The sequence below is a fragment of the Magnolia sinica genome, chromosome 12 (assembly GCF_029962835.1).
Source record: "Magnolia sinica isolate HGM2019 chromosome 12, MsV1, whole genome shotgun sequence".
NCBI classification, from domain to species: Eukaryota; Viridiplantae; Streptophyta; class Magnoliopsida; order Magnoliales; family Magnoliaceae; genus Magnolia; species Magnolia sinica.
In genome coordinates this window covers 63,157,244-63,175,750 of record NC_080584.1, presented here as the reverse complement: position 1 = coordinate 63,175,750, position 18,507 = coordinate 63,157,244, and the positions used below count along the sequence as shown (strand labels likewise).

General features: G+C 40.9%; 2 protein-coding genes across 2 annotated transcripts; both read right to left on the bottom strand.

The window, feature by feature from the left end:
• Positions 1 to 10,904: 10,904 nt before the first annotated feature.
• LOC131220571 (cuscuta receptor 1-like) lies at positions 10,905 to 11,782 on the bottom strand. The gene has a single exon (XM_058215412.1). It carries the CDS (start codon positions 11,778 to 11,780, stop codon positions 11,007 to 11,009), a length of 774 nt encoding a protein of 257 aa, XP_058071395.1. The 5' UTR covers positions 11,781 to 11,782; the 3' UTR covers positions 10,905 to 11,006.
• A 27-nt stretch (positions 11,783 to 11,809) lies between these two features.
• LOC131220148 (receptor-like protein 1) lies at positions 11,810 to 13,459 on the bottom strand. The gene is made up of 3 exons (XM_058215117.1): positions 13,393 to 13,459; positions 11,901 to 13,282; positions 11,810 to 11,815 (listed from the first exon to the last, which is right to left on the bottom strand). The coding sequence occupies exons 1-3, from the start codon at positions 13,457 to 13,459 to the stop codon at positions 11,810 to 11,812; spliced, it is 1,455 nt and encodes a 484-aa protein (XP_058071100.1).
• Between the last annotated feature and the right edge of the window lie 5,048 nt (positions 13,460 to 18,507).

Below are 18,507 nucleotides of genomic sequence, written 5' to 3'. Positions count from 1 at the left end.
GGATTACTTAAAAGCTAGTACATACATAAGGCAATATGGATCAAGCATGATGAGTTTGATGACTTGAAGTAATCATCCAATGTAAGTCTTCAACCGGTCTAATACCATGATTCCATTACCATAAATACTAACACTCCTATATAGGGTAGGGCACAAACACAATGATTGGTCATCAAACCCGACGGTAGAGACTATCCATCCTGATTAGTCACCGATTTCCTCACAGAGGATCAATCATATAAAAATAACAATCGCAAGTTTGTCCTACAACCTGCTAGGTGGTTATGAAACAATAGTGTACCAAGATCCATGGAACACAACTTTCCCTTGACCCATGACTGTTGTGTTGAATCTTAAGTCCCTAGGGATAGCTAAGGGAGTCCCTCTTCTTTATCTGATCTACGTGTATGTTTTAAGGCATACCTACATATTGGTTATGACATTAATAATATGTCCGAACATGGCCCATGGTCATCATGATGATCTGCAGTGAATATCATAAAATCAAAGGTAAGATTAACACATTGGCTTGGTAGGACACAATACCAACAAACTCTCACTTGCGTCAATTATACTTTCCTTAAACTTAAGTGCACATGTCGAGTGTAACTTCATCCAATCATAGTAATACCGAGGATCATAACATAAGCTTGGCAGAAAGTATGCAAGCATGTAAGCTCTAATGGTTATTAACACAATCACATGCACAAATTAATCACAACACGAAGCCATATGTACAAATTGTGCAACACCTTCCACCGTTGTCCATTCATTGTGCATTTAATCATGTGATTCGAGCCGTTCATCAAACAAACCGAAATTCACCCAAGGATGTCATGATCCTCAAGAAGGAAACATTCACAAGCCATGCATCTAAATAATCATGGAACTAACATGTATTGTACACACAATGCTTGACAACATTATTATAAGAAGGATAAGAAAATTCACTATATGAAATATTACTCAAGTGCACAAATACAATATCCACATTTAGTTACCTCATATGTGAAATCTATAACTAGGTATTCATGGTGTGTCTTACTTTCTCCCATTGAATAAGAAGTCTATACATCTCATATACAATGTACAGTGTACATCACTTTCCTTTTAATCATAAAGGTCAAGAACCATACTTTCTCATTTCACTTAAAGGTTATTAGTAGTGGATCAAACTTTCCTGAAGGTAGGGCTGTTAATGGGCTGGGTTGGCCCGCTGGGCTTTTAAGTTGGACCTACCTTGAGTTAGACTTGGGGTGGAGTATCAGGTCCGAGGGCCAGGCTTGGGCTTGAAATTAAATCCCAGTTTTCAGTCAGGCTAGGTTTGGATCGTCTACAACAGCCCGTCGGTTTGACCCGAAACTGACCCAATTTGGCCCATTAAGGTTTGAGAGGGCAATTTTATAATATAAGAATATAAAAAATCCCATTCCTCGTTCTCTCTAAAAGAACTCTCTCTCTCTCTCTCTCTCTCTCTCTCTCTCTCTCTCTCCAACAACCCATGCCTCCCCCAATCCAACAATCCATGCCTCTCGTGGTCATTGTAGCGGATTCGCCTCTGTGTGTGTGTGTGTGTGTGTGTGTGTGTGTGTGTGTGTGTGTGTTTAGAAATAACTTAGGGCTTGTGATGGGCCTACCAAGAAAACTTAGATTTGGGCTTGAGCTTGAGCTTGAGCTCAGGCCTAGCTTAAACATTTTGGGTTGGATTCGGGTTGGACTATTTTGATCTGTCATGAGAAGGGGCTGGGTCTAAGCCTATGTTGAACAATGCAGGCTATCTTAGAGAGAGCTTGGCCGATCCTAATCAGGCCCGTTGACAACCCTACTTGAAGGCATCCTTCTCCATTACTAGTAAGAACGAGTGATGCCTCGAACCATCTTATATGTGGTGACCTACCACGAGTATGATACATATCACATCCATTGTGATAAACATCTTAAGCCCCATCATTAGGACATGAGCGAGATACCATGACATATACACATATCATGCATTTTAAGGAATATCTAGACAAGATAACATAATGGCTGCTTTAGAGTATTAAGGAGCCACCTAATAAGGGTCCTTACTCTTGCTCGGGTGGTAGACTCTCAAGAGTTTCAACACCGGGTCAAGGGTTCAAGTACCCACAGGTGGTGAAATTCCACTTAGGCGTGAGTGTGTGGGGTGTGTGTGCGTGCGTTAAGAAAAAAGAAAAAAGAGCCACCTAATATAATTCAAGCCAAGTTTATGATGAAATATTAATGAAGCATGTGTGATGCTTTGTTCTAGGATTACATGCTCACTCAATCATGTTAACAAACCCACATGGAATATAAGGGTACTTCCATCTTAATATATCTTTTATGTAACTCATATAAATTTTAAGATTTAAACTACTACTATCTCAAGTACATGACTAGGGTAAACACTTTTTATTAAGGATCTTGACATATGTAGTGAATCAATCTTTTCATATGAAGTGAGCATCATATTATCAATTCCATCTTCTTCAAACATCCCATATGACATCTCATTATGAGTATTTATCAAAGTTATGAACCCTTTAATTGGATATCTATTATGGATTAATATTTGTGATTCAACTCACCAAAATAACATCATCAAAATCCAACCCCTGATGCGGATTACGTCCACCATGCCACACAGCATAAATCATCAATAAAAGAGAATGAGCATCAGACATGAAGTCATAATGATGAATAATAGTGATAAAACTCAATTTGGTAATTATAAAGTGTAAGACCGTTTCTCAAATGAATGACTATAGTGTCAACCAATGTAAAAGTAGGTAAGCTGGTCATGGACCGATAATCCTCAAAGCATGCATCATGTGGCTACTGTGCTTCTATCCTCATTGTACTCCTCAACTTAAGAGTCCTGCAAGCCTCGTCATCACTTCACTTTTTATCTTGAGCTTTTCGATCATCTTCATTTGCCTTATGAGCAAGTTGTTTGTTGAGTGCTAAACACTCTCTTGAAATGGCCAAGCTTCCCACAATGCCAATAGGGTTCTTTCTCTTGCGATTGTGCCTTGACTTGCCCTTTCCTAGCTTTTGGACATTACCCTTTCAGTTATTAGGGTTACCGTTCTCCCTTTGCCCCCTCTTCTAATATCCCTTAAATTAGGGCTTATTGCTAAAGGATGCCTCAATTAAGTGAGCAACACAGGGTTTATCGGTCTTATTGTTGGCCCTAAAGATGACTAAATGAGTGTGAACTCGTTAGAATAAGAAAACCTATTCATGCTATGCTATAGTTATTAACGAACCTTTTATACATTGGAGTGAAAGACGTTAGAATTGCATTTTCTATGGCGACCTTCTCCTTGATTGTTCCCAAAATCTTAAGCTAATTAGTGATCTCATATATTTTGAGGACATATCTTATAGGAGCATCTTCTTCTAGTTTTATGTTTGTAATTGCTTCTCTAGGGTTTGGACTTGGGTGATAATCTGGAAATTAAGCATGCCTTGTAGGTGTAGGTAGATGTTCATGTGTCATTCATCATATTTTAAAACTAATTGTGGAGGACATGAGAGATGGAGGCCATTATACACATTGCCTAAACAGTACTGATAGACAATTCCATACCATGGTAGAACACGTTTTTCTTCGTCAATTCGCCACCGACTAATCTGGTCATTCTCAACATTCATGAGCACTTGCCAAAGCCATGCTAGCGACTCAAAGCTTCAAACAAGTTGGTACTTGGATCGGTAATCAGAATGTCAATGTCACATGACATGCCACAAAATCGATGATGGGTACACCTTGAAGCCAGGCAATCTCGTAAATTAGAAGATCCCATCCATCATATTTTTGGCATTTACTTCCAGGCCCTAACATGTATCCACAGATACTAGCTCATTTTGGACAGGGTGAGAGGCACATAAGTTCACAAGTCTCGATTAGGAAGAGATGGGTCCACTTACAATATTAAGGATAGAGGATCTCGTGCACCTCTCTAGAATCTTACAATTACTCTTCAGACGCACAAAAAGGCCATATATCACATTTGCATATACGTGCATTTGAGGACATGTTTCAATAATCAAAATCATGCATCAGACGGGCCTCACCATGGATCCGAAGCAATTCAAATATTTTCAGTTTTAGAATACATTGGCAACTTAATCACATTGAGCTATTTTACTTCCAAAAGGTGATAGCACACCAACTACTTTTGATATATATATATATATATATGAAAATGTTCTATACGGTCGAGCTCATGGGAACTCCCCATGAGGTCGAGCTATGTGGGCCCCACCATGATGTATGTCGAACATCTACCCCATCAGTCAGATGCACCATTCCATAGTGGGCCTAGGGCTTAAAAATCAAGTCAATCCGTGACTTGTGTGGGCCACACCACATACAAAAATTGAGAGGGGTTACCCTCCATTAAAACATTCATAATCATTTCTTGGGCCCATCGAGATGTGGTTCACAAATTCAGCCCATCCATTATGTGTGTCCCACTTGGATGAGGGGTCAGACCAAGTTTCAGACGCATACAAATTTCTGGTGGGCCCCATCAAGTACTTTTATATGTTTTAGGCATGTCTTCACATGATTTTAGATGGTATGACCCACCTGAGTTCGTATACGGCTGATTTTTGGGATATCCCATAATTTAAAGGGGACCCATCAAATGCACGGTGTTGATGTTTGACATACATCATGGTGGGGCCCTATGAGGTTGACCTCATGGGAACTTCCCATGCGGTCGAGCTGTGTGGGCCCCACCATGACGTGAGTCGAACATTAACAACGCGCATTTGATGGGTCCCCTTTAGGTTATGGAATTTCCCAAAAAACTTCCATATATGGAATTCAGGTGGGCCATAACATTTAAAACCATGTGAAGACATGCCTAAAATATATAAAAGCACTTGATAGGGCACATCTGAGTTTTGTATAGGGCTGAAACTTGGTATGGGCCCTCATCCAACTGGGATACACACGATGGATGGTTTGGATTTGTGAACCACATCTTGATGAGCCCAATAAATGATTATGAATGTTTTAATGAGAGGGTAAACCTTCTCAACTATTGTATGTGGTGTGGCCTACCCAAGTCATGCATATATTGACTTGATGTTTAATCCCCCGGCTCACCATGGAATGGTGCATCTAACTGATGGGATAGATGTTCGACACACATCACGGTGGGGCCCACACAACTCGACCTCATAGTACCAATTCCCTATATATATAATAATAATAATAATAATAACAAGACCATCTCCGTGACCGTCTGTATGTGAACCATTCATGGTAAATATAGCATCCTGTAATTTCGAAGATTTTGAATGAAGCCGCTTCAACGATGTATCTCGTCCCGTCAATGGTTTGGATCACCAAAACGTGGCCCACCTGTATCAAATCACGTGCGTCCTGATCAAATGTACCGTTTGATGAGGACCCTATGACTCCTCGTGACTGAGACAGCACGCCGTTATCTTTGAAATTTCAGTCATGCATTGTAAGGAATTTCTCTGTGGAATAATAACCGCCGTTCACTCCGGGAACAGCTAGTAACAGACAGGGGCTGGGAGTGGCCACCTTGATGTATGGATTTGATCCAGTCGATCAATTTTCTATATCGTTTTAGGACATAAGCACAAAAAAGAAGCAGATCTCGGGCTCAAGTGGATCACACCACAGGAAGCGTGAAACCTACCGTTGAAACTATCCTAGGGACAACTGCGATGATTAGTTGCCATCCAATTTAAGGTCACGTAGACCTGAATGAAGGAAAAACATGAATATTAGCTTCATCCAAAATTCCTGCGGTCGCCAAGAAGTTTTCAACGGTATCTGTTTAATACCCATGGTGTGGTTCACTGTGGTTCACTTGAGCTTCGGAACTACCTCATTTCTTTTCTTGTACCCTAATAAGATATGGGAAAATGGATGGACAGTGTGGATAAAACCTACACATCACGGTGACCTTCAGAGCACTGGTCCCTTCCTATCTAGGGACCATATGGGTAGTACCGAATTTTGACCGTACTATGGTTGAGTTCTCGAAATAGAAGAGAACTTTTAAATATTCTCATGTAGCTATCTCACTTGAAAAGTTTTCACACCACGTTGTATTAGTAGTTGTCGATTGTGAGGTTGACCGAAGTTGTTATCGGGCTTATGGAATATATTTCCAATTCATTCATTCTGTCTGTCCGTGGTCATTTATTTATATAAAAAGATGCTAATTTCATGATGACATAATGTTTTTGTGGCCCACAAAACTTGATAATTTATAATGGTGTTCGTTCGATACAAACTATTTTCTTATAATGTAGTTAATATAGTTAGCGGATGTTGATCATGCTTTCAATCATGACCTTTCATGAAATTCCAAAGTTAATGGATGGAATAGATTCCACACATATTTAATGATAGACCCCATAAACGGTTGCCATGCTGAGGTTGTCATGGGTTTAAAGGATACCGACTAAATCCATAGCGAATGTCAATAGCTATTCTAGGGCCCACAATAGGCTAATATGTTCCGTCCATCTTGTCGGCCGGCTCACCGTGGAACAAAGAAGACCTCACTTGTGCAGGGTATACTTCTAACAAACATCACAGTGAGCCAGGAAAGTTTCAACAGTGGATGCCACTGTTACCATTGTTTTCTATTATATAGCTCTTACAAGCTCTGGATTAGGCTAATATTTGGTGTCTAACCCTAAAATGACACGTCAAAAAGAATGGGTGGTGTGAATTACAAAAATACATCAATGTGGATCCCATGAGTTTTTTTTTTTTTAATTATTTTTTTAAATTTTTTATAAAAAAATTATTGGTTTTTAATTTTTTATTTTAAAGAGAGCCATCGTATATGTATATGTGTGTGTGTGTGTGTGTCTATATATATATATATATATCCCTAAAGAAGAGCTGTACACCGTATGGATGAGTCTGCTGGCAAAAACAGGAGAGGCAGACCCACAAATAAAGTAGAGGCGACAAATGCCCTTTACAACTCATGTAAATAACTTATTAGACCTACTTTATTCAGGAAGAGAAGGCCTTTGAACATGGACAAAAGACATGGTGGGTCTGACTACTGCTACCCCTCCGAGTAATCCAGGGGAGTAGGAGATGGAGACATCTATGAGTTGGGCCTTCCCCACGCCCCAAAGAGGGCTTCCACGGATTTCAAGTGTAAGCCATTGGCCAGCTCCTGCTATGGAAACCTAGATGGAACCCAGCGTGCTGTTTGTGAGAAATCCACCCCATCCATCTGTTTTGTGAGATCATTTTAGGACATGGGGCAAAAAATGAGCTGCTCCAATAATCAAGTGGACTGAAAACATGATAATTGAACTCCACCGTTGAAATACTCATGGGCCACAAAAGCTTTGAATCATGTTAATATTTGTATTTTCAGTTCATCCCAGTAGGAACGACGTTATGAATGGCACGGATGGCACGTAAACATAACTGTGGACTCAGTAAGGTTTCAACAGTGGGAATTTTCTTAAGCACCTTTTCCTTTACCACGACCCACTTGAGTCTTGGATCCTGCTTACTTTTGGTCACATGTACTAAAAAGATGTCACAAAACAGATGGATGGGCTGGATTTCTAATAAACATTACGTGAGCCCCAAATAAGTTTCCTACAGAGGAGCTTCCTGCAAAATGCTTTCGCAGGAAAACGGACGGTGTCCTTCCCAGACGAAATCGGATTAGGTACTATAAGTTACTCAATAGGCTCACGTCGTACTGAGTAAACTTTGTTGGGCCCACTGTGAATGTAAGTGGTTTATCCACACCGTCCATCCTTATTTCTAAATCATTTAAGGGGTTGAGACTAAAATTAAAGTATATACAAAGCTCAAGTGGACCACGGGAAACAATGGGAACAATAATTTCCACCGTTGAAAAATTGCTAGGCCCCATAGTGATGTTTATTTGTCATCCAACCTGTTCATGAGATCAAAAAACATAGATGGAGGGAAAAAAAAAATATAAGCTTGATCCAAAACTTCAGTGGCCCTCAAGAATTTTTCAATAGTTGACATATAATTCACACTGTTTCCCGAAGTGTAGTCCATTTGAACTTTGGATATGCTTCATTTTTTTGGCTCAAGCCCTAAAATTATCTTGTAAAATGGATGGAAGCAGTGGATAAAATATATAAATCATGGTGGACCCCACAGAATTTACCCAGTACGATTAGTGTACTGAGTTACTCACTGCGCAATCCACTTCCGTCCGTGTATGCCGTGAACGTCCAGCGTTGGGATGTCTCCCTTTGGTAATGCTTCAGCACTCATAATCATTTAGATATTTTCCTTCCAGTAGGTGAGAGGACACTAGCTGCATTTAACAGATTTTTTTTATTTTTATTTTTTAATTTTATTTTTTTATAATAGAAACCATCGCCTGACTATTTTCATGTGGGCTGCTTGTAATTTTAAAGATTTTGAGTGAAGCCCCCAAACTATGTATCTGGTCAAGTCATGATTTGGATCACCAAACCATAGCACCACGTTTAAGAAAAAGGGCCTTGTGATTGCTCGTGAAAGACATTGGACGCATGCCATTCTGAAATTTCGTGGACTGATGCCCGCAGACTGCTCCGCGAGACTCGCCCGGGTGATTCACGCTTTTATGCATGCCAACAACTCATCCTATGCTCTGCTGTACATTGCACAAAAGCAGTGGGTATTGTAACACTCGATATCTGAAATCAGGCCCATCAAAAATTCAAGTAGGCCACACATAGAAAATAGCAAGATAGAACGTGTACCATTGAAATCTCCTTGTAAACCATCCTACTCTTGTATAAAGCATATATTTATTTATTTTCCTTCAACTTTCATGCACGCACCTTATGTATGAGTTGAATGTCATATGAACATCACGTTGCAAAGATTTCAACGGTGGAGGTTTCTATTCCCATATTTACCTATGGTTTGGCCTACTTAAGTTCTGGAATTGGCTTGAATTATTGACTTTTTGCCTAAAATTATCTGGCTCAAATGATGGATGGAGTGGAAGTCACATATATGTCTTGCTGGGCCCACCGACATTATGTTGCCAACCCTGGAAGTACGGGTATACATGAGTCGAGTTAGCTCGTTCGCTCAATTGGATGGACTCGGAAAAGCTCAACTTGACTCGGATTGAAACTATGTTCGAGTCGAGTCGAACCAATTTTAATGAGCTCAAAATATTTCGAGTTGAGTCCGAGTTGGAGCTAGATCGACTCGGCATTGAGCTTGACTCGACTCGGTTTAGCTCGGATCGACTCGGATCGATTTTTGAGTAAAGTATATATGTTTTTTAAAAAAAATAAAAAATCCTTACTCATTCGCCCAACCCTAACCCCAGCGCCCAAATAGTCTCGAGTCAACTCTCTCCCATTCACCCAACCCTAACCCCAGCGCCCAAATAGTCTCGAGTCAACTCTCTCCCATTCACCCAACCCTAACCCCAGCGCCCAAATCGTCTCACCCATTTGCCCGAGTCTAACTCCAGTGCTCAAATCCTCTTGGCCGTTCGCCCAAATCCACTCGGTCGTTCGCCAAATCTAAACCAAACTTCTCGCCGTTCTCCAATGCCTGACCGGCCATTACTCTCCTTCTAGCGTCTGTCTGAATGACCGACAACTAAAAGTGAGGCTCCTCTCCTCTCTCTCCATTTTTCCAGCATTTGTTTGGTGAGTAGTGTTCATCCGATTAGTGGACCCCACCCGACCACTGGCCGGGTGGCTCTTGTACAGTCGGACTTGAACCCTGCTTGAAAATTCGAACTCGAAAATTTGAACTCGAAACTCGGCTTGAAAACTTAAGCTCATATCAGCCCAAAGACTCGAACTTGAACTCGGCTCCAATTGGACTAAGTTGCTAATCCAAGCTTGAAGGCCGAGCTGAGCTGAGCCGAGCTGAGCTAGCCGAGTCGAGCCGATTTGGGCAAAGCTCGGCTCGGATCGACTCGTGTACACCTCTACCTAGAAGAGACCACATTTGTTGCTGTAACATGGCGAAATCCTCGTCGAGCCACGAAGAATCATTGTAGCATGGGTGTTTGACTGCGTAGTGCAGAACGGATCACCATCTTACGGTATTGACATGACAAAGTTCTCTTGTGGTAGCGTTTTTTAGGCTGGTTTCTCACTGGTGAGGCCCAAGGTATACCCCTCCTATGGTGAGGCCCATTTCTCACTGATTTAAAACTTACGGGCCCTACTATGAATAAAGGATTAAGCAAAAACTAACACTGGTGAAAAAATTCTACCTCTTTTCACTGAGTGCCCTAAACGCAATAGATGGTTAACAAGAAATATAAAAGGGCCGTGATCGAATTTCTGTGTGGGAAAGAGGCCATAGAGTTGTTGACGGTCAGGATCTTCTAATCTTAAAGATTTTGTGGAGTCTTCCATCTATGTCGTGGCCTATTAAATCGTCTGTCTTGATCATCCAGCAGCCTCCGCTTGTCCAAGCTCAAGTAGGGAAGAAATATTCTATGGGCAAGGTGAAAAGATGTTGCAAGTCCACTCACCAGGTGGGCATCAAACGTCTATTGAATTTGGACCACGGGAAGTGTTCTGACCTTTTCCCACCTAAACATTAGCAAGACGACATCTTACAGCCTCATCGTGTATATGCAATGGCCAGACCAGGAAGAATGTATCTATTTTTCTTTTGGTCGGTTCCAAATGTGGTGGGGACTGCCTAATGACTGACTTGGATTTCACATGGTGCGTGCTGCAGAGCACCTGAAGAGGATCCGGATTCCCTTAAGAAATATTCGGATTAGACATGGCATGTGTGGTTGGGCAATTTAACGAATGATTCTGATTTCACACTAGCAAGCATCTGTGGGTCTCCCCTTACATGCAACCGCATACTTCAGTTCACTTGCACAACCAAACAAAGAAGCGATGGAAACATTAGTTGAAATAAAAGTCACGCCATGATAAAGATGATTATTATTGTCTTACAATAAGAGTTACAGGGAGAAACTGATCTGACTTGAAGGTTATGCACGTGGCTGGGTGAAAGCCTCCTGAACATTGTCTAAAGCAAAATAGTAGCTGTCTAAAGCAAAATAATAGCATGAATAGATACATGCATCAACGAAATAGAAGTATAGACCTCTCCAATAGCGGTTGATGTAGAGAAGTGCTATGAAAACCAAGAACGACATAATACATGACACCGAAAAGCACGCATAGAAAATTATGTCATGTCCATAATCCTCGTCGCCTGACGTTGTTGGCATTGAAGGTGGTAGCGGAGAAGTGGAGAAGCAACTCTTCAGTGGAGGTCCACAGAGCAGGGGATTGCCTTCGTAGCTGGTTTCTCCAAAGGTGCCAAACTGCCCCTTCATCATGTCCGGTAGGACGCCGGATAAGTTATTGTGAGAGACATTGAATGCAGATAAGAAGTTGAGCTTAGTTAGTTGCGGAGGAATCTCCCCACTCAATCTATTGTGAGAAAGGTCCAAGCTCTCAATCTGTTTTAGATTTGAGAAGGTTTCTGGAATTGGTCCACTCAATTGATTGTGGGACAAGTTCAATGCATGAATATCAGTTAGATGTCCAATTTCATGAGGAATTTCACCTGTTAACTGGTTACATGACAGATCTACACCGGACATGAAGTACAGAGCATCGCCCTTGTAAGTTTCAGACCTCTTCTTTGTTATGAACTCCACTTCTTCCTCAGATTTTGTCAAACGTACATGTTTACTAGGCAAAAAAACTTCAATACGGTATCCGGGTAGCTCGCCTGCACTGAAACCGAAAACCATTGGATAGACAACAAAAGTTGAGAAGCCAATTATTCCTTCCAAATGTAAGAATGTCATATCACCAAGGCATGGCGGTATTGGACCAGAGAGATCATTGTGTGAAAGATCTAATATGCTGACGTCCTTCAGTTGACACAACTGCATGGGAATGTGACCTTGCAAATTATTTCCTCTGAGGAGAACAACCCTTAAATTAGGAAATGCTCCAATCCAATTTGGAATATTACCAGAGATGTTGTTATGGCTGACATCCAATGTAACAAGGGAGGAAATGTTGGATAAAGCATTTGGCATCAATCCTGTAAGCTCATTTCCTTCCAAATGTAAGAATTTCAGAGATAGATGGAAGCATGAAGGCATGGAACCAAAAATCCTATTTTGGGAAAGGTCCAAAAGCGAAAGACTAGATAGGGTGCAATACTCGTCTGGAATAGGACCTTCTAAATAATTTTCTGGCATGGAAAGCCACTGCAACTCAGAAAAGTTCCCAATCTGTGCAGGAAGACGACCTGATATGTTGTTTTTACCAACATCCAAAAACTGTAGATGAGGGCTTTTGAATATACCAGCTGAGATTCTCCCGGTGAATTGATTGCCATCCAAATACAGATACTGTAACCAAGTCAAGTTGGAACGAGTCGGAAACACTGGGCCTTGTAATCTATTGTTTGATAGCTTCAAAATTTCTAATCTGATGCAACCCATGGTCAACTGCTCTGGTATTTCTCCTGAGAAATTGTTTCTCGACAAATCTAAAGAAAACAATTCTCTCATGTTACCCATCGACAGAGGAAAGGTACCATGAAGAGCATTTGTAGACATGTTTAAGTAGCTTAAATTTGGAAGGTGGAAACCGATATTTTCAGGAAGTTGTCCGGAGATGTGGTTGCTCGAGACGTCCAGAAAATATGCATTCAGGTTGTTAGAATGAGGTGGCAGATGGAATGGGCCAGCTAAGGAGTTGCTTCCAAGGTCTAGCATTCCAAGTCTTTTATTATTCTCTAACAACCAAGATGGGAAGTTTCCCTTCATGTTGTTGTGGGAAAGGTCCAATGATATCAAGTCATATTGGGTGGAAAGGAAGCTGGGAATGGTACCAGTGAGCTTGTTGATGTTGCAGTTTGATAGGTGGAAGACTTTCAACTGGAATTTTGGAACCCAAGGTGTGGATTCAGTTTCAACCTCTAACTGATTGGGATAAGTTATAACATCGCCATCAGGATGTGCACCGTTCAGTACCGAAAGTTCCACAACCTCGAGCTTGGAAAGATTAGCAAATGAGCTAAATGAGAGAGACCCCTCAAAGCGGTTGTAAGAGAGAGAAAGGAACCGGATCATTGTGAGGCTAGAGATGAGAGATGAGGAGATTTGCCCACTGAGTCTATTCTCGGAGAGATCAAGTAGTTGGAGGGATGACAAGTTGCTAAGACATGGAGGAAGGCTCCCTTCCAATTCATTTCTTCGAAGATCCAGTTCTTGGAGATTCTCCAGATTACACAAATCTACAAAAATGAAAATGTAATTAACTTATCACTACAAAATTCATTTGGTCATAAGAGAAATGATCCTGTGCTCTGAATGTAATAAGAGTTATAGTGTTCTAATTAAGTACTATGGGTAAGAGCTTGTAGTCCAATTGATCGATCTAAGTTGCCGGTTACATCAATGGAATCTTTCATGGGCTACCATAGGAAAAAATTGCACGAATTTGATGATCCAATCAATTTGTAAGTTGACATTCTGTTTTATAGCCATCCATTTCCCCACCCATGGATGAAAGTGATGCTTTAAAACAACAAGTGCCTCATGACCAAACGTATGAATGAGATGGCTCACTTGCAACATGGATGGGTGTGGTTTTTTTTCATGGTTGCCATGTATTTTGGATCCTCTGGATCGATTAGTTGGATAGTAATTCTAATCATTTAGTTTTACTATAATAACAAAGCAATATAGATCCATCTATGAAAACAAGGCACTGTAAATGCTCCGCACCATAGGCCCCGTTGATTAGTGATCCAGACGATTTTATTTCAATCATCGATATTTACAGACAAATGGGCTGGTAGTGCATTTATATGGGGCTGTAAACATTTTGCGCCATGGACCTACGGTTTAATGATCCAGTCAATGATCTGATCTACTTACCATCTGATCATGCATGTGGGTCCCACAGTGCACATGGGGCCATATGAATTTAAATGCATGTGTGGCCCATTGTATAGTGTGCGACTGATCCAAAACATTGAACATTTGATCATGGTGGGAATTTCTGGTGGTGTGGCCCACTTAAGTTTTGGATCTGCCTAATTTTGCCCTCATGTCCTAAGATCAGCTGGCAAGATATAATGGCCCAGAGTTTTGTCACACGGACGGTGTCATATGAAGTAGGAAAAGGAGTTTCGTATTTCTTCGAATTTGGAGGTCAAACCAGAATCTTAGGGGGACTTTCAAGATTTATATGGAAACTCTACTTCATTGATCAGGTTATCATTGATGCTAGGACCTCAGGCCAAAATATCAGCCAGATGCACAACTTTGGTGGGCCATTCCACATGGAACAATGGGGATGGGCCATTCCACAGGACCTCAGGCCAAAACTCTACTTCATACATTTGTGTATGGGTCAGTATCTTTAATCAAACACCTTAATAGGTGTAACTCACCAAGAAGAAGACACAAAATTCTCTGTGATTCAAAACTCAAGCAGGCATGCAACACCGTCTGTACTTCATAGGTTTTAGGAGAAACGGTACGTTAGCAATTTTTTTTTTAGGCCTAAAGGAGTTTTGTTTGGAAAAATCCTTTATATACATATGAAAGTTGATTGGCTAGTGTACCACACACCACCGACCTGGTTGGTGTGGGTACATGTCGTGCGAAGATGAGTGGCGACGGTCCTCAAGCTCTGAGTTGTAAAAATGGTTCAAAGGAGATCAAAGTTACAGGGGCCCACAATGATATATCCATTTGAAGAGATCAGTTTAGAGCATGATACTAAAAATGAGTCATATCCAAATCTCAAGTCGACCACATCACAAATAGCTCACAAATAGCAGTAGGGAAAATGATTGTCACTGTTAAAACATTGGTAGACCCACCATATACCGTTTATTTTCCATCTAATCTGTTCATAAGGTCACACAAACCTGGATGAAGAGGGAAAACAAATATCATGTTGATCCAAAACTTTCGTAACCCTAAAAGGGTTTAGCTAGTAGATGTTCAATCCCCCACTTATTTTTGTACTTGTGGTCTTGATGCAAGGATGAACGTGATGAGGTCGATCACCGTCTTCCTCAAGGATAACTAGTCCGAACCCATGGAGCTTCAAGGGACACCTCGTGGAGACTTCTCGAATCCACGAGGAAAGAAAGCAAGAAAATAGAAATAAATTCTAATAAATTCAAATTTTGATTAATTGATTTAAATAAACGAGTTCACAACCTTTTAAATAGGGATACGAAGCAATGACAGAGAAATCAGAAGCAAACTATAACTAAAACTCCTTAAAATTCGTAACTTAATATAAATAGTAAATTTACTTTGCTAGTAAGTGTCGTATGTTGCTTAACGACATTATTCTCCTAATTATTCTAAGCATTTTTAATGTTGGACACAACTCCTAAAGCCCAACGGATGAAGAGTTATAATCAAATTAAAACTTAGTATAAATAGTAAAAACGGAAATAAACATGAAATTTGACAGTCAATCTGATGGAATCTCGCAAATTAGACGTGGGCATCCTGGCATAGCCGAGTTGGTTGGCTAAAGTAGCTCGTCCTACCCCAAAATCATATTTGGTACGTCGAGTAACTCATTCCAGTTTGTGAGATATGCCTGTTTTAAGGTTCTGACGGTCCTGATGACTTCTGCCTTTGATTGGGCCTTCTCTGATCCATCTTGGACATGAAAGTGTCTGCGACCCGCTCTACATCAGGTCCACTTGATCTTTGGATATCTCATATTTTTATGATAAAGCCTTATGATGAGCTCACGAAATGGACTGACGGTTTAGCTATAACACATACATGTTGGGACCCACAGAAGTTGATGACGTCACACAGCAGCCAGATAGGTGGCGTGTGGTACACCAGCCAATCCTCTTCCTTTATATTTAAAGCATGGTTGGCCACACAGAGCTTGTTGTTTTTTTCCCTGAGTGAAGCAGGGGTTACCAACGATTCCAACTGGACACAACTTGTCTCTGAGCCTTCGTAACACAGAGGTAGAGGAATCTCTTTTAACCCCTAGTGAGGCCCACCACCATGTTCTTGTTATATCCAAACCGTCCATCCATTTGGTGGGCTCGTCTTAAGGCTTGAGTCAAAAAATAAGACAGATCTAAAGATCAAGTAGACCACAATGTAAAAAACAGTGGGGTTGAATGTCTACCATTGAAACAGAGGATTTGATCCAAACTGTACCCAACCCGATTCGACTCGGTTTCCCTGACTGAGTCGGACTTGGTTCAGGTCAAGCCAGCAGTATGACGAATCGGATCGAGCCATAACTTGGCCCGAATCGGATCAAGTTCCGATGGAGCATTGAAAATTTGGTACTGAGTCGAGTTGGACCAATCCGGTCGAACTTGATGCCCACCTCTAGTTTTATCCATGCATGCCATCCATTCTGGCAGTTCGTTTTAGGGCATGAGCCCAAAAATGAGATAGATCTAAATCTCAAGTGGACCACATCAGCTCCAAACAGTGGTGATTGAACTCCCACAGTAAAAAACTTCCTCGGGCGACTAATGTTTATTCGATTGCCATTTAACAGGTCACATAAACCTTGACAAAGGAAAGCACAAATATCAGCTTGATTCCAAGCTTCCATGGCACCCCAAGAAGATTTCAACGGTAAGAGTTCAATCCTCCACTTTTTCCGTGGAACAGTCCACTTGAGCTTTGGATCTACATCATAAACTCACGTCCTAAAATGAGCTAGAAAAGTGGATGGACAGAGTGGATAGAACACGTACATTATGGTGGGCCCACAGTGCTTTGACCCTAGTTAGCTGGCTGTTGACCCGCGTATTCGTTTTGGTGATGTAAGGACATTGCGGGACCCTTCTTGGGGGTAAGGACACTGTGAGACCCACTACAGTAAATGTGACTTTATTATCACCATCCATCCATTTCGTCTAACTTAATTTTGGGCATCAATCTCAAAATTTGAAGGATACCCAGGTCCAAGTGGACCAAACCACTAAAAAACTGAAAAAGTTTCGGATGAAGTTGATATTTACGTTTTACCTTCATCCGTGTCTTTGGGACTAATAAACATCACGGTGGGCCCTTGGAAGGTTTCAATGGTGGGCATCACTATCCCCTTGATTTCTATGATGTGGTCCACTTGAACTTTGGATCTACTTGGCTTTAGGGTTCATTACCCAAAAAGATCTTGCAAATTAGATTGATGGCATGGATATAACACATGTATCATGGTGGGCCCACAGAAGTGCCACGCCAATAGGTCGGTTTCTACCAATGAGAGAAATGCGCGGCACACCTAAATCCATAGCTCAACTGGTAGACCGAGTGGAGATACCTGGTTTCAACACTTGAGGTCTTGCTATCGATCCCTAGTGGGGGTGGCTAACATGGAGTGTGTGTACTGACATGGGTGTGTACTAACTGAAAAAAAAAAAAAAAAAAACAAAAAAAACAAAAAAGAGACATGCGGGGCAGGGAATGAAGAAATACCTATATCACCAAAATATATGTAAATACCTAAGCAGTTTTATTTTTAAAATTTTCAAAAAAAATAGTACCTCATTGGTATTCTATTTACATCCCAGCACCTTTTTAATTAAATTTTCATTAAGGTACTTCATTAATCATGTTAGTAAAGATTTTGTATCAGGTTGCCTGAGCTCCCTGGTCTTCCTCTAGTTAAAAGCTGTGTGGGGTCTATAAAGATTTTCATAACAAATCTACTCCGCCCATCAGTTTTTCAAGAGCACGAAAGAACAAGAATCTGAAAATCAGTGAGATCCAAATTTTATATGGACCGCACCATCTGAAAAAGTAGGAATTCGATGTCGCCAATGGAAAGTTTGTGAGGGCCACAGAAGTTTTGTATCAGGATGATATTTGTGCCTACAATTTTTCTGAGTAATAATAACCCTATGAACCGTTTGGATAACTAATAAACTCATGCTCGGCTCTAACAAGGTTTCAACAGCCTTCATTTACATTCCCATCCTTTGATGTGATGTGGTCTACATGAATTTTCGATCTGTCCCCATCTTTAGACTCGTGTACTTGTATGTGATCTAAAAAAATGGTAGGGAATTTCTGCGGCCCCACATCATTTCCGTACCACATAAACTTCTCACAGGCATTCCGCATGGGGAAAAGACACCAAAGCTGTACCTTCAACTGGTTTGCATAAGGTGGTCTGTGGGCTCTACCATACCGTATGTGTTTAATCCACATTATCTATGCATTTTTACAGATCATTTTCTGGCAAAAACCGAGGTAGATCAAAATCTTAATTGTACCACACCACAAATAGTGGCCATGAACGCCTACCATTAAAAACTTCTTATGGGATATAAAAGTTTTGGATAAAGCTGATATTTGTCTTTTGCCTTCATTCAGGTCATTGTAACATGATCAACATGTTGTATGGGAAATAAACATTATCATGGGCTTTAAGGCGGGCACTAGAAAGTTTTAAGTGGTGGCCATTGAATCATACTGTTTTCAATGGCGCGGCCCA